This window comes from Phyllobates terribilis, unplaced genomic scaffold, assembly GCF_046119375.1.
Source record: "Phyllobates terribilis strain yellow unplaced genomic scaffold, ASM4611937v1 Scaffold_2__4_contigs__length_985480577, whole genome shotgun sequence".
Taxonomy (NCBI): domain Eukaryota; kingdom Metazoa; phylum Chordata; class Amphibia; order Anura; family Dendrobatidae; genus Phyllobates; species Phyllobates terribilis.
The window spans coordinates 430,518,584-430,540,683 of NW_027362762.1; the positions used below are offsets into that span (position 1 = coordinate 430,518,584).

The 22,100-nt window shown below is 51.0% G+C and overlaps 1 protein-coding gene across 1 annotated transcript in view; it reads left to right on the plus strand.

The window, feature by feature from the left end:
* LOC141246090 (multidrug and toxin extrusion protein 2-like) overlaps nucleotides 1–22,100 on the plus strand; it is a 354,159-nt gene that overhangs the window by 285,606 nt on the left and 46,453 nt on the right. The window contains exons 9-11 of the mRNA XM_073669113.1: nucleotides 293–390; nucleotides 1,999–2,096; nucleotides 3,524–3,637. Of these exons, the coding sequence (XP_073525214.1) occupies nucleotides 293–390; nucleotides 1,999–2,096; nucleotides 3,524–3,637 (310 nt within the window). The remainder of the gene's footprint in view (nucleotides 1–292; nucleotides 391–1,998; nucleotides 2,097–3,523; nucleotides 3,638–22,100) is intronic.

Here is a 22,100-nt window from a genome sequence, read left to right on the forward strand (position 1 = left end):
CAACCAACAGTTTCCTGAGCTCATTCTACTTTTAAAAAATCAGCGTCTAAAAGATCCTGTGTGCACATACCCTATAAGCGGTTGCTACCATGTTCTTCAGCCTGCTAATACATTTCTTTGACCTGTGCAAAAATCTGTTGTAGTTTAGGTCAAATTTATGCAAAAATATGGAAAATTCTGAAGGTTTCACAAACTTTCAAGTACCACTGTATAAGCCAATCTAAGCATGTACTATACCTTATTTTATTCTTATCAGCAACTAATGAAGAAATATTTTTTACCTCCTTTTCAGAATATAATATGGCCTCAGGTTTTCACTGGTATATTAGTAAATGTCATTAATATTGTGGTCAATGCAATCTTAATGTATGGTCTGAAGATGGGAATACAGTAAGTTATTAATCTTTCTACTTTCAATATCAATGACAAATAACTCTTCTAAATGTGAAATTATGAGTGTGAATAGCACAGGCGAGAATGCGGTGCATTTAAGACAAAGTGTAGAACGGGCACAATGACCTCTTCAACAAAACAAAAAGGAGCTGAAAATAAATAGAAAGACAGCATAGTTCATAAGGTTTATTTATTTCTTATACTTGCCCATAAAGCATCAATGTAACGGGTCTGGGAGGCGGAACCTCTGAGCTACTATACAAGGGGGCGGTCCTTGTAAGGGAGCGGGTGGCGACCAGGCAGGCAGTCACAGCAGGTGACCGGGACAGTCTCTGGAAGAACGGGCAGGAGGTCACGGCAAGTGACCGGGGCAGTCTCTGGATGAACGGGCAGATGGTCACGGCAAGTGACCGGGGCAGTCTCTGGGTGAACGGGCAGATGGTCACGGCAAGTGACCGGGGCAGTCTCTGGGTAAAGGGTTGGTACGACCTGTGGCGGCTGATGGTAGACGTGAGCTCCCAGGTGAGCAGGCGAGAGTCTCTGGATAAACGGGTGGTCACAGCATGTGACGGCGGAGCCTCCAGGAAGACCAACAGACAGGCGGCAGATGAGCGCTCCCAGGTGAGCGGGCAGAAGTCTCTGGACAGGCGGGTGGTCACAGCACGTGACGGCAGAGCCTCCAGGTAGGCTAGCAGACAGGCAGCAGATGAGCGCTCCCAGGTGAGCGGGCAGGAGTCACTGGACAGGCAGGTGGTCACAGCACGTGACGGCGGAGCCTCCAGGTAGGCTAGCAGGCAGGTAGCAGATGTGCGCTTCCAGGTGAGCGGGCAAGCTGGTCCATAGACAGACTGACAAGAGTTGGAAGGCAGACCGTCGGACCTCAGGCAAGCAGGCAGGTAGTTGATGTGCGCTCCCAGGTGAGCGGGCAAGCTGGTCCTTAGACAGACTGACAGGAGTTGTAAGGCAGACCGTCGGACCTCAGGCTAGCAGGCAGGTAGCAGAATATCAGGCAGGAATAAGACAGCAAGCTGGCAGGAATCTGGCAGGTATCTGGCAGGTAACTGGCAACGGGACCTGAGGGCTGAAGCAGAGTAGTGAACAGTGCAACAACATTGCTCGGGCACCTCCATTTTGGAGGAGGTGCCTTATATATGGTGAAGTCCTCCGGCCATTGGCCGGGGACTCCTTAGGACGGTGCGCGCGGCCCCTTTAAGAGGGAGGGAGAGCGCACGCGCCCTAAGCACAGTGGCCGGGAAGGAGCGCGCGCTGCCAGCAGAGCGGGAGGAGGACGCCGGGCACGGAGCAGAGAGGTGAGGGGAACAGCGTCCCTGCCTAGCAGAGGGCAGGGACGCCGGCACTACAATCAACATATTCCGCAGGGCTTTACAGACATTATCATCATTATCCCCGTTGGGGCTCATAATCTAAATTCCATTTGAATTATGAATTTTGAGCATAGAGAAAAACCATAGTACCCAGAGGAAACCTACACTAACATGGGATATATATGCACACTCCATGCCGACGTTGATAAAATATATTATGATATTTTATGTATGTATGTATGTGCAATACTTTTAGAAATCAATTTGTTCTTTCCTCTAGGGGTTCAGCTTGGGCAAGTACAATATCCCAGTGGACAATGGCCATTTGTCTTTTTATATATATATTTGTGAAAAAACTACATGTCAAAACATGGGGAGGTATGTTTAGAATTGCAGACTTGAGATCTTTTTGAAAACATTTTGTCTTTACTAACCTTTGAGTCAATTGCTTTCTTTATAACTGAAATTAGAGATGAGTGGATCAATCCGCGGAGGATGGCGTATGAGTTAAAATTCCTTAAATTTGTGGTTCCATGTGAGTTTGACATTTTGAGATTTAATTAGTGCTTTGCAAAAAAAACTTGCCCGACACCTTTTCCCACACAGCTTAAGCATCAGAGAAAAGGAAAGCGTTATTTTGCATTGCTGCCTAGGCTTCCCAATAATACCCTGCAGCTATGACATCTTAATGATTATCATACCTTGTACAGTGGTGGTCAGTACCTGGGCCATCACAGATCAGCGGCTCCCAGCGGAGCACAGTTTGTATGGCAGAGTCATTTTCTATCTCCAGAATCACTGGGCATTCCTCTCTCTCCTGTACAATATAAGCTCTTATGATCAGCAAGGTCTTCTCTCTATCCTGTAGAGTGTAAGTTCTTATGATTATTGAGGACCTCCATCTCTCTTCTGTAGAGTGTAAGCTCTCTTGGTCAGATTGGTTCTCTCTATCTTATCTCCCAAATGTATATTTTCTGAGCAATTACAAGCTTTGCAGTATTGAGATTTGCACAAATGCATGCGCCACAAATCAATTTTGGGGGGAAAATCCAGTAAAGCCAGCAAACTTGAATTTCAAAAGATCTGCCCATCTCTAATTGCAACCCAATTAAATCACACCCAAAAGTGATTATTAATAATATCTAAAAAATGCTCAATATTTTAGCCACATTACTAAAATCAAATACACAAGCATGCAGTCCACATTTGCAGTAGTGAACTGATAAGGTCTGTGATTTTCAATATGGCACTATACAGTGCATCTTTTCAGCAATTTAAGTTTGTTTTTTTGTTTTTTTTCAACCTGCCAGGGCTGCTGCTTTGTCAAATTAGATCGTACTACACAAAAATAATCAATTTGCAATTGTTGACCTCTAACTCATTTTTAAACTTCACATTAAAAAGCAATATTCAATATGAGAGTCTTAGATTAGGTTTCCTTGTTTGAACATCCAAAAAGAAGCCTAAAATTACAATGTACAATGCCAAGTATTGATACACTTTAGAAGTACAGTAAAATAATGGATGCCTTTCTAGGAGTACACAAACTGTTATAACAGTGACTGACTCAACCTATTAAATGCTGAGGTTTCACAGTTTTGGTTACGTATTATTTGTCTGAACATCGAATTCGCTCATTCATGAAACACGGAATGTGCTTTGATCATAATACCCGGCCCGACTGGCGGGTCTCCTGTAGAGCTAACTGATCCGAGTACAGTCTGTGTTTCATGAACATGTGAATTTGGCCTCAGATTGTAAAGAGAAAACAAATTGAAAAATTGTTGTTATTGTTAACTATTCAGGGTGGTCCAAAGATTGTCTTCAGGAATGGGGACCATTCATGAATCTGGCTATGCCCAGTATGCTAATGTTATGCATTGAGTGGTGGAGCTTGGAAATTGGAGGGTTTTTGGCAGGTAAGTTCCTGTTTATTTTTTGTTATCTTCTTTTTTTTTGCATAACTTGGGAATATCAGGAATCAACCTATAAAAATGTAAGCCACTAGGAATGTTACCAGAAACACTATACTATAAACCATCTAATGTAAAAACTGTGATGCACATGTAAGTGTGAAGTAGACATGTACTCTGAATATATTTTCTGTTTCTAAACATAATTCCATAGGTACATATGATAGTAAAGAATTTAGAGATCAGGATTACCAAAACTTACAGGATATTTCAGAGCCAGACTTAAAGAGGTATTCTCATCTCTAAGATCCTATCCCAATATGTAGTAGGTGTAATAATAATAATATTAGCAAATACCTCCAATTAGAAATATAGCATAGTTCTGATTCACTATGTCGCTTACCCTATTTGCAGGGCATTGCAGTAGCTTAGGTATCCATGGTTATGACCACTAGCAACGAACTGTCACTACATGAGTGGTCATAACCATGGATACCTGAGCTACTGCAATGCCCTGCACATGAGGTAAGTGACATAGAAATGTAGCGTAGTTCTTCTGATTTACTAATTGGAGGTAATTGCTATTATTACTATTATTACACCTACTACATTTTGTGATTGGATCTTTAACATAAAACTGCTTTCACTATATTAACATGATTACATTTACATTTTTTATTACAATGAAACTTTTTCTCTTTTGTCGTTTGATGAGTCACTGTCCAACTCAGTATACTGATACTGCGACACAGCACGGGATCATGAAGGATCAGGAATGCATTAAAATAGCAAGTGCTGTCCTATATAAGTATTGTCCAAAATGAATAATATGAAGTATAGGACATTTACAGTGTATACTGCAGGAAGTTACAAATGATCCTATTATTCAGTATTATTAATGTAAAGAAAAATAAGAGAAGACCATTGAAGGGAATTTGAATACCCATAGTTGCCCCAAACGTCTTCTATCAGGCCGGGGCTATCTCTGTCCTCTGCCACATGTAAACTGGTCTTTCGAAGAAGGTTTTCTTTTTCTATTGGCCATAAAGATGTAGTATCAGCGTCTCTGCCCCCTGACAGGATGAGACGCCGTCCTCCTTACCGCCGCACTACCTGTGTCTTCCGGCTCTCCTGCTGCTGCTGCCGGCGCGCGCAGCTTCCCAGGAACTGTGCTTAGGGCGCGCGCGCTCCCTCCCTCTTAAGGGGGCTGCGCGCGCCGTCCTAAGGAGTCCCTGGCCAATGGCTGGAGGACCTCTCATATAAAAGGCACCTCCTCCAAAAAGGAGGTGCCTGTGCAAGGTTGTAGCTTTGTGTCCTAAACTCTGCTTCAGCCCTCAGGTCCCGCTGCTAGTCTGACTACCAGTCCAGTCCGCCAGCCTGACTACCAGTCCAGTCCGCCAGCCTGACTACCAGTCCAGTCCGCCAGCCTGGCTACCTGTCTCCGCCAGCCAAGTGTACTCTCCAGCCCGACGGTCTGCCTACGATCCAAACCCGCCAGTCTGTCTATGGGCCTGGCTTGCTTGCCTACCCGGAGAACGTACCAGTTACCTGCCGTGCCTATCAGCCACCCTACCTGGAGGCTCCTACCAGTTACCTGCCGTGACTACCAGTCAGCCTACCTGGAGGTTCCTACCAGTTACTTGCCGTGTATACCCGGAGGCTCCTGCCAGTTACCCGTGGGAGTCACCTGCTCTCACACAAGGACAGGCCCGCCTCGAGTCGAGTGACACCCGCTCTGGCGGCGGCGCTGCCTACCAATACCACGGCATCCAGCCTAGGACCCCGGCTTTCTGCGCCTCCTCGTTTTGGGGGTGACCCCATCTTATGTCGGGGTTTTCTGAACCAGTGCACGCTGCACTTTGAACTTCTGGCACATCAGTTTCCCTCCGACCGGGCCAAGGTGGCGTTCATCATGTCTCACCTCACCGGGGAAGCATTGGCATGGCTAAACCCCCTATGGGAGAGAGGGGATTCCCTGGTGTCCGATCTTCCGGCTTTCCTCACTGCCTTCTGGAGGGTCTTCGATGAGCCCGGACGAAGGACTTCTATTGCCTCCTCATTGCTCCGTCTCCACCAAGGGAGTCTCACCGTGGGCCAGTATGCCATACAGTTCCGTACCCTCGCTTCTGAGCTTGCCTGGGACAACAAGGCCCTGGTGCCCACCTTCTGGGAGGGTCTTTTCAGTCGGATTAAAGATGAGCTAGCCTGCCGGGACATTCCTACCACTCTGGATGATCTGGTGTCCCTAGCTACCCGGATTGACATCCGTTTCCTAGAACGTGCTAAGGAGACTACCCGGGAGAGAAGATTTCCTCGTCTTGCTCCTGTTTTCCAGAAACCTGCCTCCCAACCAACAACTCCCCAGGCACGCTCGCCCGAACCCATGCAGATTGACCAGACCAAGATGGTCAAGTCTCGCCAAGAAATACGCCGAGCCGAGGGAAGCTGTTTCTACTGTGGTAGTAAGGAGAACCTGATCTGTTCCTGTCTGGTGAAGCCGGAAAACTCCAGTGTCTAGGACTGCTCGGAGAGGTCGTCCTAGACAAGAGTAAATCCTCTCCGTTCTTGACTTTATCCGTCTCTATTTCCTGTGGAGAGAACCGCTTCTTTGAAACCGCCCATGTGGATACCAGAGCCGCTGGGAATCTCATTTCCCAGTCCCTTGTAGAGAAGTATCAGATTCCTACCAAACCTCTGGCTGAACCATTGGCAGTCGCTTCCGTGGATGGAAGACTCCTTCCGGTCACCATCTTGCACGTCACTGAGCCCGTAACCCTTCAGGTGGGAATTCTGCACTCAGAGAGGATCTCCTTCCATGTGCTTTCCGGACTCTCTCACTCCCTTTTGCTAGGTCTACCCTGGCTATAGAGACATGAACCTGTTCTGAATTGGCAAACCGGTGCTCCGTTGGGGGCAGGATTGCCATGAGACCTGCCTGGTCCCGGTTCGCCCGGCTCGACCTCCGTCTACTCCGGCTAATTTACCTGGTCTACCGGCACCTTACTGGCCCTATGCAGATGTCTTCGACAAGAAGGAAGCAGAGACACTGCCACCTCATAGGCATATGATTGCCCTATCGACCTGGTACCCGGTGCCACTCCACCCCGTGGGCATATTTACCCGATGTCGTTGGCCGAAACCCAGGGCCATGTCGGAGTACATCGAAGAAAGTCTGGCTAGGGGATTCATCCAGAAATCGACCTCCCCGGCTGGAGCCGGATTCTTCTTCGTAAAAAAGAAAGATGGTTCACTACGATCCTGTATCAATTATAGAGGGCTCAACCAGATTACTATCAAAAACAAATACCCCCTGCCGCTCATCTCTGAGCTGTTCGACCGCCTTAAAGGCGCAAAGATCTTCACCAAGCTCGATCTTCGTGGGGCGTATAACTTGGTCCGGATCCGACAAGGAGACGAGTGGAAGACGGCATTCAATACCCGGGACGTCCACTATGAATACCGTGTGATGCCCTTTGGCCTCTGTAATGCTCCAGCCGTCTTCCAAAAACTAGTTAACGACATCTTCCGTGACCTCTTATATTCTTGCGTGGTGGTGTACCTGGACGACATCTTGTTCTTCTCTCCGGATCTTCCCACACACCGGAGGGATGTTTGTCAGGTCCTGCTCAGGCTCGGGCAGAATCACCTATACGCAAAATTTGAGAAATGCCTCTTCGAGCAGACCTCTCTTCTGTTCCTGGGCTATATTATCTCTAAGACAGGTCTACGGATGGACCCCAAGAAGGTCTATGCCGTCTTAAAGTGGCCCCGTCCGGAGGGGTTGAAGGCGATTCAGCGATTCCTGGGCTTCGCCAACTATTACCGTCTCTTCATCCCACATTTCTCTTCCCGGACTGCTCCCATCTCTGCTCTCACCCGTAAGGGAGAAAATCCTAAGGAATGGCCGTCCAAAGCGGAGGAGGCCTTCCTCTCCTTAAAACAAGCCTTCTGTTCTGCTCCTGTGCTGCACCGTCCGGATTGCAACAAACAGTTTTTTCTGGAGGTTGATGCTTCCTCTTCCGGAGCCGGAGCAGTCCTCACCCAGAAATCTCCGTCCGGGAGAATGGTAACCTGTGGCTTCTTCTCCAAGCTCTTCTCCTCGTCCGAGCGCAACTACTCCATAGGAGACCGAGAACTGCTAGCCATCAAATTGGCGCTGGAGGAGTGGCGTTACCTGCTTGAGGGGGCTCTGCACCCTGTTGTCATCTACACTGACCACAAAAACCTGGCATATCTACAGAATGCCCAAAGACTCAATCCACGTCAGGCCCGGTGGTCTTTGTTCTTCACCCTCTTCAACTTTACCCTACATTACCACCCTGCGGACAAGAATGTTAATGCCAACGCCTTGTCCCAATCCTTCCTGTCTTCCAATCAAGAGGAGGAGCCTATGCATATCATCGATCCCTCCAAAGTGTTGAATGTGGCCCACTTGGACCTGTCTCGTCTCCCACCCGGTAAGACGTTTGTAGCAGTTCCGGATCGAAAGAAGGTTCTTCACTGGGGTCATTCATCTAAACTAGCCGGCCATGCTAGCCAGAAGAAGACCTTCCTGCTCATTACCCGGCATTACTGGTGGCCTACCCTGCGCAAGGATGTGGTAGACTTCATCACGGCCTGTTCATCCTGTGCCCACAACAAGGTTCCCAGACATCTTCCAGCCGGCCGTCTCCTGCCTCTTCCTGTACCTGCTGCCCCGTGGCAACACATTGCTATGGACTTTATTACTGATTTCCCTGTTTCTGCTGGTTGCACTGTCATTTGGGTGGTTACTGACCGCTTTTCTAAAATGGCTCACTTCATCCCTCTGACTGGTCTCCCATCTGCATCTGTGCTGGCTAAGGACTTCATCCATCACATCTTTCGTCTCCACGGCCTACCCCTCCACATTGTGTCTGATCGCGGGGTCCAGTTTACTTCGCGTTTCTGGAGAGCTACGTGTAAGCTGCTGGATGTCACCCTGGATTTCTCTGCTTACCATCTGCAGTCCAATGGCCAAGTGGGACGTATCAGCCAGATCCTTACCAGCTACCTCCGGAACTCCTCCCCGTCCTTTGTGGTCTACGGTCATCATCCCCGGATTCCATTTCCCATCTCCGCTTCAGTGGACAACCCTGCCGCGGAGTCTCTGGTCAGCGAATTTTCATCCATTTGGGAGGACACTAGATCCGCACTTCTTCAATCCTCCGAGCGGATGAAGAAACATGCTGATAAGAGACGCATGGACCCACCTCAATTCCATCCGGGAGACAAGGTTTGGCTCTCCTCCAAACATGTTCGTCTCAAAGTACCCTCCTATAAGTTGGGTCCTCGGTTCATCAGTTCATTTGAAGTCCTCAAGCAAATCAACCCAGAAGCCTACAAGTTAAAACTCCCCGCCACCTTATGGATTCCCAACTCCTTCCACGTATCTCTCCTCAAACCAGTTGTGCTTAATTCTTTTTCCGACAATCCAGGTACCTCCCCAGATCCGGTCTCCGCTGATGACATCTATGAGGTAGAGAAAATTCTGGCCACCAAGAGTTTAAGAGGAAAAACCTTTTTCTAGTGGATTGGAAGGGGTTTGGCCCAGAGGAGAGAACTTGGGAACCCAGGGAGAACATCCACGCCCCGCTTCTCCTTAAAAAATTTCTTTCCGGCCTAAAAAAGAGGGGGCATAAAGGGGGGGGTACTGTAGTATTGGCGTCTCTGCCTCCTGACAGGCAGAGACGCCGTCCCCCTTACCGCCGCACTCCAGGCCCTGCGTCTTCTGGCACTGTGCTTAGGGCGCGCGCATGCTTCCTCCCTCTTAAGGGGGCTGCGCGCGCCGTCCTAAGGAGTCCCCGGCCAATGGCCGGAGGACCTCTCATATAAAAGGCACCTCCTCCAAAATGGAGGTGCCCGTGCAAGGTTGTAGCTTTGTGTCCTAAACTCTGCTTCAGCCCTCAGGTCCCGCTGCTAGTCTGACTACCAGTCCAGTCCGCCAGCCTGACTACCAGTCCAGTCCGCCAGCCTGACTACCAGTCCTGTCGCCAGTCTGACTACCAGTCCTGTCTGCCAGCCAAGTGTAATCTCCAGCCCAACGGTCGGCCTACGATCCAAACCCGCCAGTCTGTCTATGGGCCTGGCTTGCCTGCCTACCCGGAGAACGTACCAGTTACCTGCCGTGCCTATCAGCCAGCTTACCTGGAGTCTCCTACAAGTTACCTGCCGTGCCTACCAGTCAGCCTACCTGGAGGCTCCTACCAGTTACCTGCCGTGCCTACCCGGAGGCTCCTGCCAGTTACCCGTGGGAGTCACCTGCTCTCATACAAGGACAGGCCCAGATTAGCACCTGGTTCCTCTGCTCGGTCCTTCCCTGGTTCACGGAGTCGATTGAGCCGCCGTGCGACCTTGGTCAGTCTGAGTTTATACCTAGTTACGCCTCTCTGGTCCCTCCTTGCACCGCAACACAGAGGTTCCGCCACTTCTTTTTTTTTTTTCTTTAAAGGGTTTGTCCAGGACTTAGTGTTTTATTTCCTATTGGTCTAAGAATTTACAGGCAGGTAGTTGCTAACAACCTGCCTGTTCTGTACTGCGGAAAACTCTTTTGGCTCGAGTGGTGACTCTCCTGCTTCTTTTGAACTCATGTCAACTGAGCCGTTCCTCAGTGGATATGATGTCACTGGAAGAAAGAGAATTGCCTGCAGGAGCTGTCCATGACCTCTCTGAACTGGAACAGATCGTTACAGGGCCGAATAGTCAGGTAGTTAGCAACTACCTGCCAAAAAGTTATTAGCCAAATAGGAAAAAAATACCTTAAGTCCTGAATAATCCCTTCAAAGAGGACCTGTTGCCAGGCCAAAAGTGGCCAGTTTATTCTATTTTCGCTGCTCCCTTAATATTCATTTTCTTAAAGGGGTTGTCCACTACTCGGACACTACTCGGAGTAAGAGGTGCAGCTGGCTGCTCACTTCCTCTTGATGTCTGATATGTCCGGAGGCCGGAAGAGTAAAGACAGTGCTGATTGGGTGCAGGGATCACGTGACATAACAATGTTACTTGACACCTGAAAGCAGTGCCGACACCGCTAGAAGGCCTCCGGCACCAGAGGGGAGTATAAGTGTTGTTGTTTTACTGAGGATAAACATGCTGATTGAGAAGGAGTTATCCAAGTAGTGGACAACCCCTTTAATCTGCCAAATTGTTCCAGAGATTTGGGCTTTCTTGATTTAGTGCTAATTTTTATGGTCTTTTTACTATAAGGGAGCGTTGCTCACAGGATTCCCTCTGGGGTTGTCTTGAAGCTGCTGTATATAATTATGCTGTTGTCAATGCCCTCTTGTAAAAGACTATAAAAATTATTACTAAACAAAAAAAGCTCATATCTCTTGAACTGTATTGCGGTTTTTAGAAAAAGATGGAGTATTCAGAGGAACAGGAATAAAATAAGAGCAAACACTGTCTCTGTTTGACCTGCTACTCGGTTCTCTTTAGCTATGATTTTTCTTAAAGCTTTATGTATATAACAACAAGAAAATACTTATTTTTTAACGTTAATCCAAGTCATAAATCAAATCAGTAAAATATATTCCATAACATATTGAAGATGAGACTCCAATGCATAGTCTTATTGTCCAATGCGTAGAGTAATATATTCATTATTAAAGCGCACCTATCACTAAATTTTTTATTATTTAAATTAAATAGAGATGTAATAACATTTATCAGTTGACCAAAACATTATAAACAAGGCATATACCAAGTGGGAGAAAAACTCCGTTTCTTGCCAGGAGCCTCTCACTCAACTGAGCCGACTTCAGCTGAAGTCGCAACCAGGGAGGGGAATTCCCCCTTCACTGCTGTGCTGACGTCACTCTCCCATGATGCAGTGCATCAAGGAAAGTGAAGGCAGTCTGCCAATCTGAGCCCAGGCAGGCACTGTGACTGAGCTGGATGTGTTCAGTCCAGCGTGCAGATGTGGGTATGTGCTGTGCTCCATAACCCACCAGTACAGTGTCCATTTTAGGACATGATCAGATATCAAACATCAGAATGATGTCAGTTTGAGGCTAAATACACTGTCTGACAAGTGATCCTGACAAGCAATCAAGACAAGTGACTTTTACAACTGTAATAATAATAAAAAAAAAGTCACTGTTCGCTGATGGGACTTGAACCCAAAATTCTGTGTGCTCAAGTGCACTAACCACTGAGCTATAAACTCAGTTGATGAAGCCTAGTAGTTCTACTTGGTTATATGATTTTCAGTGCAAACCTGTCTGAAACTGATTGGGACTTTCAGAAATACCTCCTCCAAGCCAAATTCAAATGATGTGTGATTTTGATGTGTGAGTCTGGTGTGTGACTTTCTTCAAACATCAGAATCACAATGACTTTTAGTCACCCTGAGTATTTTCATGGTTGATCTCATAAGACAAGAAAAGCTATTGGCTACTATCGCTTGACTGGATTGCTTAATGGTAAGGCATCAGCCTCTGAAACTACAGTGTCAGAGTTCAAATCCCAATGCAGTGTGAGAGTGTATATATATATATATATGTGCAGTGTGTGTATTTTTATATACATATATACGTATACACACACACACACACACACACACACACACACACACACACACACACACACACACACACACACACACACACACACACACACACACACACACACACACACACACACACACACACACACACACACACACACACACACACACACACACACACACACACATACACATATATGACGCGCCCCCTGGGCCGTGTGTGCACGCGTGTGGGTTACCCGGAGCCGGGTCTCTAGGGGTTGTAGTCTCCGTGGCTCAGGGTGGTCAAACCAGTGGCAGTCTTTTATAGGGTATTTATGATTTAATGTCCGACTACGCCACCCGTGGATTGCGGTCAGGGTGTACCACCGCTGAGGCTGGTGTTGTGTGTGCAGCAGAGGATGGGACAACTCCCCATGGGAGGAGTATAGCCTCAGGGCAGTGAGTGTGGATGATGGGAGTGATGGTGCACGGGTGAAGCAGGAACGACTCAGAGTCTTTGCAGTGCAGTTCAGGGTCTTTACTGATGATGATAAGGCAGACCCTCCCAGGAGTACTGGCTAGCATAAGAGGCCTGGTCAGTCTGTGAACAAACAGGAGTTCGCCTGGCCAGGTGGAGTTGTAGGCCTCCCCGTCTGTCTGCACTATTCCTGGCTACCTTGCTGTAAGCGAGTGGAAGTAGCCCACGTCCCTGAGTATACCGTGTGGTGCTCACCCGTATGGCTGGTGACTTGGGGCCTTCTGATAGCCTCCGCTCCTCTATGGCGGTGCTGGTCCCTTGCTCGCGACTGAGCCTCCGGGCTTCTATGGCCAGAGGACCTGGAATCCCCTGCCGGCTGGTTTCTGATACTGGACTTAGAGATCCCCACAGCCTCGGACTCCGTTGTCCGGTCGTAGTGTCTTCAGCCAGGACGAGCAATATCTGCTTCCAGTCCCTGGCACTCAGCTCCTGCTCCTACAGAGCTCCTAGCTGTTGCTTTCCCTGTGTCTGGAACTTCACTCTCCCTCTGCTTTCTGCTCTAACCCTGCCCCAGATCCAGTTTATATAGGGCAGAATCCTCCCCTATCTAGTCTGGTACAGGAGGTGTTGCATGTTCAAGGGTTCCTGACCAGGGAACCTCCCACTTGCTCTCGGACGTGATATTTCTATCACTGTGGCAACCAGACCCCTGGGGTGCCACATTCCCCCCCTAGTGAAATTTAGTACTCCGGGACTAAACATATTTTTAAGAAAAACACAAATACAAGGGTATAAACAATAACAGGAAAAGGTACATTTTGTCTTGATGGTCACGGCATTTCCGTAACCGGGTGTCCATATCACCCAAGGTGAATTTTAGAACAGAGTAGGGGACCTGTCCAAAGCAAACCCCAAACGTTGGCCCTGGGCGTGGCTGCAAGGCGAAGCTAACTACTTTGGACCACACGGGACCACGCCAGACAGGTTTTTCTTCCGTGGCTGTCTTCGCAAGAGGCACCAAGTGCAACTATCTACAATGTAGTTCCGGTTATTCAGCGTCCATAACCTGTCAGTCCAAATAAACCTGCAGGGTAACTAGAGAAACATAATCAATAGACAGGCAACAAAAACACAAACCATTTTCAGCATTGGCAATTTACAGGCAAATTCACATTACATTTTAGATTCTCCAGCGAGCGGGCATCTGTCCTCTAGTGCTCCTGGTGGACCTACGTAACCCACTATCTGGTTCTGCACTACAGGGTGTAGGAGGTGTTGTGGGTAGGCCTGGCAGCTTCCTGCGTACTCTTTGGCTTACTAGGGGCATGACAGGCTCACTACTAGCAGAGGGTTGATTCTCCTGGGCTGCTTGTATGGATCCTTCTGCCTCCTGGGCTGGCTGCTCTCCCGACACTCCCTGTTCTTGAGGGGCTGGCTGGAGAAAGGTGAGGACGGGTACCACGACTGCGTTGTTGATTTGAGTCCAGGACCGGGGAAAGTCTCCGAGTACGGTACTGATCATTTCTTCCTTTTCCTCTGCGGGTTGAAGGATATCCTGGTCTTCTTCAGCACCTTGTAGCTGCTCGGGACACTTCTTCAGGTGGTCTCTGGAGACAGTGGCTGTGGTCTCTCCCCCATCCTTACTGATGACACATACTTTTGGGTTCTCATGGCTTGAGGGCAGTACGGTGTACGGGTCCTTCTCCCACTGGTCATCCAACTTGTGGAGCCGTCTCTTCCCCTGCTGCCGTTCCGTGTCCCAGTCTGCTTCTGGTGAGGTGTCCTCGGGTGTCAGGACTCCCATCTCCAGGTCAATTGGCAGCTTACCTGGTCTTGCGCGCATCAGGTAAGCCGGGGTGCAATTTGTAGCATTCACCGGGATATGGTTCTACAAGTCAATCAGGTCTAGACGCTTCTCCGGCCACAGGCTGCGTTCTTCCAGGGGCAATGTCTTGAGGAGATCAATGACGATATTGTTAATTTTCTCACACAGCCCATTGGTTTGGGGGTGGTAAGGCGTTGTCCTTATCTTCTTGCAGCCATACAAGTTGCAGAACTCCTGGAAGACCTCCGCTTCAAAGGCTGGACCTTGGTCAGTCAACACTTGCTCCGGATACCCGTGTGGACGGCAGAAGTGCTGCTGGAAGGCTCTAGCTGCTGTTTGAGCCGTTAAGTCCTTGACAGGGACCACCACCAGGAACCGGGAGTGGTGGTCTACGATGGTGAGGGCGTAGATGTACCCGGACCTACTCGGAGCCGGCTTCACATGGTCCAGGGCTACCAGTTCTAGTGGTTGCTTCGTGATGATGGGCTGCAGGGGGGTCTTCTGGCTGGCACGGTCCTTCTTCCTCAGGCTGCACGGGCCGCAGTCTCTGCACCATCTCTCAATGGCCCCTCTCATGTCTACCCAGAAGAACCGGTCACGCAACAGGAACTCCAGCTTCTTCCATCCGAAGTGCCCTGCTCCGTCGTGGTATGCCTCCAGGACCATAGCCGCGTCCCGTCTCGGGACCACTACCTGCCAGGTCAGCTCATGTGTCCGGGAGTTGACAGTTCTCCGGCACAGCTTCCTCTTGTAGAGAAACAATTTACTCTTCTCCTTCCACAGCTGTTTGGTCTCCTCCGGGGCGTCTGGGTCAAGGCGAGCATCAGCCTGTGTCAGCATTTCCTTCACCAGACGGACTGCGGGGTCACTGTCTTGAGTCTCTACCCAGCTGTAGTGGGGTAAGGGATTGAACGTAGCAGAGTGCCTGTCCCTTACACGGTGGGAATACTGGGTAATCCCATGACGGTGGAACGCAGGGAGTTCAATCTCTTCCAGTTCCTCTGGATCTTCCCCTCCGTCTGGTAAGTTCGGCATCCTGGACAGGGCGTCTGCGTTGGCATTTGAGCATCCTGCCCGGTATTTGATGGTGAATTCATAGTTGGACAGGCGGGCCATCCATCTCTGCTCCAGGGCACCAAGTTTTGCAGTGTCCAGATGTGTCAACGGGTTGTTGTCCGTGTACGCGGTGAACTTGTAGGAGGCAAGGTAATGCTTGAAACGTTCCGTCACTGCCCACACCACTGCCAGGAACTCTAGCATGAGGGAGCTATAATTCTCAGGGTTTCACTCTGTGGGCCGTAGTTTTCGGCTGGCGTAAGCGATTACCCGTTCTCTCCCCTGCTGGATCTGGGACAGTACGGCTCCTAGCCCGATGTTGCTCGCGTCCGTGTGGAGGATAAAGGGCTGGCTGTAGTCAGGGTATGCCAGGATTTCATCCCCCGTGAGGGCCATCTTCAGCTGGCGGAAGGACTCCTCTTCCAGCTTTTCCCACCTGAAGGGTGGCTTCTGGTTTTTGGCCTTCCTGGATTGACCTATCAGGAGGCCCTGCATAGGAGCTGCCATTTTGGTGAAACCGGGAATGAATCTTCAGTAGTAGCCTACCAACACGAGGAACTTCCGCACTTCCTTTATGTTGGAGGGTCTTGGCCAGTCCTTAATCACGGTGATCTTATCGGGGTCGGGAGCCACTCCGTCGGCACTCACCACGTCTCCCAGGTACTGTACCTTTGGTTTCAGCAGATGACACTTGGAGGGTTTCACATTTAGGCCGTAGCTTGCCAGGGCGTCAAACACCTCTGCCAGGTGTTTCAGATGGTCCTCGTAGGTTTTGGAATAAACGGTGACATCGTCCAGGTATAACAGGACCGTCTCGAAATTCCGGTGTCCCAGACAGCATTCCATCAACCGCTGGAAGGTTCCTGGTGCGTTGCAGAGCCCGAACGGCATACAGTTGAATTCGCTGAGACCCATCAGGGTGGTGAATTCAGTCTTCTCCTTGTCCGCCTCTGCTACAGGAACCTCCCAGTACCTGCTAGTAAGATCCAAAGTGGAGAAGAAGTTAGCAGATTTTAATGCAGCTAAAGATTCTTCTATCCTAGGTAACGGGTACGCAACTTTGTGTGTGATACGGTTGACCTTTCTGTAGTCTATGCACATTCTCATTGTGTTGTCCTTCTGACGCGCCCCCTGGGACATATTCCTTTTTGAGGGGAATACCCGGCACCGGATCAGATGGGGGGTTGTAGTCTCCGAGCGGCTGTGACCCGGTCCCGTGCCCAGGGCGTCAAGCTAAGTGTTATGTGGCAGTCCTTACTGATGTTATAAGAGTTCTTTTGTGTCGACTACGCCACCCGTTGTAAGGCGGTCACTGTGGCCGCCGCTGCAGCAGGGTCCGCTGAGGCTGATGGTGGATGTGCAGCTTGGTGGGATAACCCCCAACGGGAGGGGTATAGCCTCAGAGGGGACAGGCGCAGAGGATGGGGGTTGTGGTGGTGCGGTGCAGCCGGCAATGAAGACAGACTCGGGTTGTGCAGTTAAGGGAGTTTACTTACTGCGGATGTTTCGGTCACTCCAGCTGTTAGTGACCACCCGAGCCGTGCTGCGTCCACCAGGTCCTGGATCCGGCCAACCCCCAAACAAGTCCGGAGCGTGGCCCTGAGCTCTCCCTCTGTCCTTTCTTCAGCCGTCCCCACCAGTGATCCACCTAGGTCCAGCTCCCTCGGGCCTTCTGTTGGGCAACCCTTGGCCTTAGGTTCCCTGACCCTCCATGTGGTATGCCTTCAGGGTGGATGTAGTGGGTGGCCGTGGCAGATGCTGCCCACAGCCTCCGGTCTCTGGCTAGGGATGTTTTTGCCCCCACCAGCTTGGGTTCCGGTACCCTTGTGCTGACTCCTCACCCGGTGCTCTAATTTGGGTTCTTGGGTCCCTTCAGTCTTCCCCCTCTGGGTCTTTCTCTTTCTTTCTCCTCTCTCTCTCTCTCCAGGGCTGCTGTTTTCTTCTCTCTCCTCTCCAACTGACTTGTTCTCAGCGTCTGACCCTGATCTAAGTTGGTGCCCTCCTTATATATCCCTCTATGTGTGAGCTCAGGTGACCAGCACCCAATGAGCTCCTATCACTACCCAGACTGCTCCCCCTATCTGCCCCTACACTACATGGGATGTACCACCCCCCTCCCACTCCAGCCAGGAACAGGCTCGGTTGTACCTGCACATTTCTAAGTGGGAGTACCGTCGGCCTGCTCCTCTGGAATGGGATGTATGTAGTGCATGCAGTCTATCTGAGCTCAGTTCCACACTCCTTCCTTACCCGGGAGTGGAATATCACACCTCTGGGTTGAGGTGCAATACCCCTGTAGCAGCCGAATCCTCAGGGTGCTACATTCCCCCCTGGTAAATCACAGCACGTCCTCGGGCTGTAAGACAAAACACCAAAACATACAAAATTTTTATAAACATAAACATATAAAACATCATATAAAACTTTTCATATAAACATTCTCGTCGTCTCTGGTTTCAGGTTCCTCCTCCGGACACTGTGCAACGTGTGTCCGGGAAAAGTGCGACAGTCTTTCTAGAAAAATGGTTTCTCCTATAAAACCGGTAGGGGGCGCTTTAGAAAGCGCAACTATGTACAGGGAAAGTTGAAAGTTGGCCGCTCTCAGTCCTCGGCCAGTTAGAGGAAAGGGAATGGCTGCTCACAGTCCTCAGCCTGTAGGATGAAGGGGTTAACGGGTAAACAGTTCCCTGGTCCCAACGGGGACTATTTTAGCAGCAACAGTTTCAGTTTCTATATACCCCGATTGGGTAACTATTTACAGCTACTGCTCTGCCGCACTCAACGGCGTCTTCCTCCTGCTCTTTGCTTATAGCTGGTGGTAACTTCAGACCCGTCCGGCCATGTGAGCTGGCTGAAGAGGTCCTTCCCCAGGTGTGGCACCCTTGGTTTTACGGGCGCGGGCGCGGTGGTGGTGGCGCCCGGGTTGCCCAGGCCTTGCGGCCAGGCCTGGGGCACCTGGAAGGTGAAGGGCACCGTTAATACGGCGGCGCCCTGGGCTACCTGGCCTTGCGGCCAGGCCGGAGGCTCCGCGGAGGTAGGGGGCGCTGTTGGTGGTGCGGCGCCCGGGGGTACTAGGCCTTGCGACCAGGCTGGTGGTACTTCCTGCTTTGTCACGCTCCGGGTCGGGGCGCGTGACGTCACAGGGGTCGCTACGGCGGCTTCCGGTCGGGGCCTAGTCCATGGCGGTGACCTGGCGGCTACGGGCACAGCAGGGGGACTTTCGGGCTCTGCGACGGGGAGCTGGGGCAGGTGGGCGGTTTCTCGGCTTGGGGTATAGGCGTCCCCTTTACCTGCCTCCATGCGTTCGGCTCCCTCCTCGGCGCCGTCTCCGGCCTTGGGTCCTCCCGCGCCATCCTCAGAGGCGGTCTGCTTCCTCTTCCAGGGTAGCGTGCTCCGTTGACTGGTCTCTGCTTGCTGGGTCATCTCCCGGCTCCACTCCGCCAGTATCTCGCGCTGTACCCGGGCCATCCTCCGTGCGAGGCCCTCCAGGGCAGTTTGTGCACACTCCCGGTCTCGGGGGAGCTGCGCTAGGATCTCCGCTAGACCTAGCGGGGTTGTGGACTCTAGCAGGCTCCTGACCATCGGGTCGGTGCTGCTCTGCTCGGCTTCCGGCAGGCTCCTGGCCAGCGGGCCGGTGCTGCTCTGCCCTCCTTCCTCGGTCTCTAGCAGACTCCTGGCCAGCGGGCCGGTGCTGTTCTGCTTTCTTTCCATCTCCGGGTGAGCTCCTCCGCTACTCCTTGTTAGACCTCTTGCCTCCGGGTGCGCTCGCTCCAGACTGCTCCAAGCGACACCCATCTTTTCTCTTCCCTTTCGTCTCCTCCCACTTCGAGGGCGGTCCCGGGGCAACTCGGTGACTGTCAGCTCCAGGGGGAGTTCTTTCACGCTGACAGACACCTCCAGCATCACAGTCTCTGTTGGTGGGGGCGGTTTCCACTTTTGGCGCCATTTTCTGTCCCGGCCCACGATGGGAGGTGGCCTCTTGCCCTCCTTTGGCACGCCCATAATGGCGTCCGCTGCTCTTCCAAGGCGCGAAATCTGCGGTTTTGGCGGGAAGCGTCGCCCAGTGGCGGGAAACTCTGCAGATGGCGGGAACAAGCTGGAAATGGCGGACAATCGGCGGGAAACGACTGGTGATGGAGTCCGATGGCGTGGACCCTCCGGAACCGGCGGGAGACTTCTTTCTGAGGTAAACTTGCACTTTTCTTCAGGCACGCAGTACCCGGGTGTTGCGGGCACGTAATCCTGCCGACTACGCCAAAGTTGACGCGCCCCCTGGGACATATTCCTTTTTGAGGGGAATACCCGGCACCGGATCAGATGGGGGGTTGTAGTCTCCGAGCGGCTGTGACCCGGTCCCGTGCCCAGGGCGTCAAGCCAAGTGTTATGTGGCAGTCCTTACTGATGTTATAAGAGTTCTTTTGTGTCGACTACGCCACCCGTTGTAAGGCGGTCACTGTGGCCGCCGCTGCAGCAGGGTCCGCTGAGGCTGATGGTGGATGTGCAGCTTGGTGGGATAACCCCCAACGGGAGGGGTATAGCCTCAGAGGGGACAGGCGCAGAGGATGGGGGTTGTGGTGGTGCGGTGCAGCCGGCAATGAAGACAGACTCGGGTTGTGCAGTTAAGGGAGTTTACTTACTGCGGATGTTTCGGTCACTCCAGCTGTTAGTGACCACCCGAGCCGTGCTGCGTCCACCAGGTCCTGGATCCGGCCAACCCCCAAACAAGTCCGGAGCGTGGCCCTGAGCTCTCCCTCTGTCCTTTCTTCAGCCGTCCCCACCAGTGATCCACCTAGGTCCAGCTCCCTCGGGCCTTCTGTTGGGCAACCCTTGGCCTTAGGTTCCCTGACCCTCCATGTGGTATGCCTTCAGGGTGGATGTAGTGGGTGGCCGTGGCAGATGCTGCCCACAGCCTCCGGTCTCTGGCTAGGGATGTTTTTGCCCCCACCAGCTTGGGTTCCGGTACCCTTGTGCTGACTCCTCACCCGGTGCTCTAATTTGGGTTCTTGGGTCCCTTCAGTCTTCCCCCTCTGGGTCTTTCTCTTTCTTTCTCCTCTCTCTCTCTCCAGGGCTGCTGTTTTCTTCTCTCTCCTCTCCAACTGACTTGTTCTCAGCGTCTGACCCTGATCTAAGTTGGTGCCCTCCTTATATATCCCTCTATGTGTGAGCTCAGGTGACCAGCACCCAATGAGCTCCTATCACTACCCAGACTGCTCCCCCTATCTGCCCCTACACTACATGGGATGTACCACCCCCCTCCCACTCCAGCCAGGAACAGGCTCGGTTGTACCTGCACATTTCTAAGTGGGAGTACCGTCGGCCTGCTCCTCTGGAATGGGATGTATGTAGTGCATGCAGTCTATCTGAGCTCAGTTCCACACTCCTTCCTTACCCGGGAGTGGAATATCACACCTCTGGGTTGAGGTGCAATACCCCTGTAGCAGCCGAATCCTCAGGGTGCTACACTTCTTTTTCACTAGAACTAGTGGAGCTGCCCAGGGGCTACAGCTGTCCCTGATTACCCCAGCCTCCTTCATGTCTCTTAACATCCCCTTTACATGCTGATAGTGTGCAGGGGGTACAGGTTGGTATCTTTCCTTTATGGGTGGATGGTCTCCTGTGGGGATGTGATGCTCTACCCCCTTTACTCGCCCGAAGTCTAGCGGGTGTTTACTAAAGACTCTTTCATACTCCTGAACCACCCGGTAGACTCCCTGTTTTTGGTGTGAGGGAGTGGAGTCAGTACCCAAATGCAGCTGCTGACACCAGTCCTCCATTTGTTTCTTAGAGCCGTTACCTTCCTCTGGTTGAGATGGAGGCAAGGGTTCTACGGCCTTTACAGAATTTTGGTTTATGGTGAACAATTTGGCTAGCGTGGCATACTGGGGCAGGTATACTTCTCTCTCCCCAATATTTATGATGCGGACGGGTACCCTCCCATGGCGTACATCGACCACCCCCAGTGCTGTCAAAATGGTGGGCCTACTGTCCGAGTAGACGGGTTCTACCATTGCTTGGTAGTCTCTACCTCTCAGACCAATAGCTGCCCGGCACCAGATCATCATCTCACTCTTTGGGGGCATGGCGATAGGGAATGGGTTACTCATACTAACACTACCAATCTCATCACCCGACAGTTTTACCTGTTGCCGTTTCATCAGTGCCTGGATCTCCTTTTGTAGGACCCGTTGCTGGCCGGAGCTGGCGTTCATGGCAACCTGCTGTAAAATGCCAATTACTTCTGAAAGGCAATTCTCAATAACGTTAGTCCCCCAGGTTATTTTAGGGTGACTTTCACGACGATCAATGTCCACAATAATCAGTCCTTGTGCCGCCAGTTCGACCTTACCGATTTTAATGGTCACCTCTTTGAATCCCACCTGCGGCACGGGCTGACCATTGCTGGTGATGATACTCAGGTCGTCATCTGGGTAGCGGGTTATGTCCGAGTCATTCCAGTACTGCTTAAAGAGCACATAAGGGATGGTAGTTACCTGTGACCCGGTGTCTAGTAGGGCACTCATTGGAATGCCATCCAGTACCACAGGCAAGACTGGACGTCCCCCTAAGTATTTATCACGCCAGTTCGATGGGCCTGATGATCTTA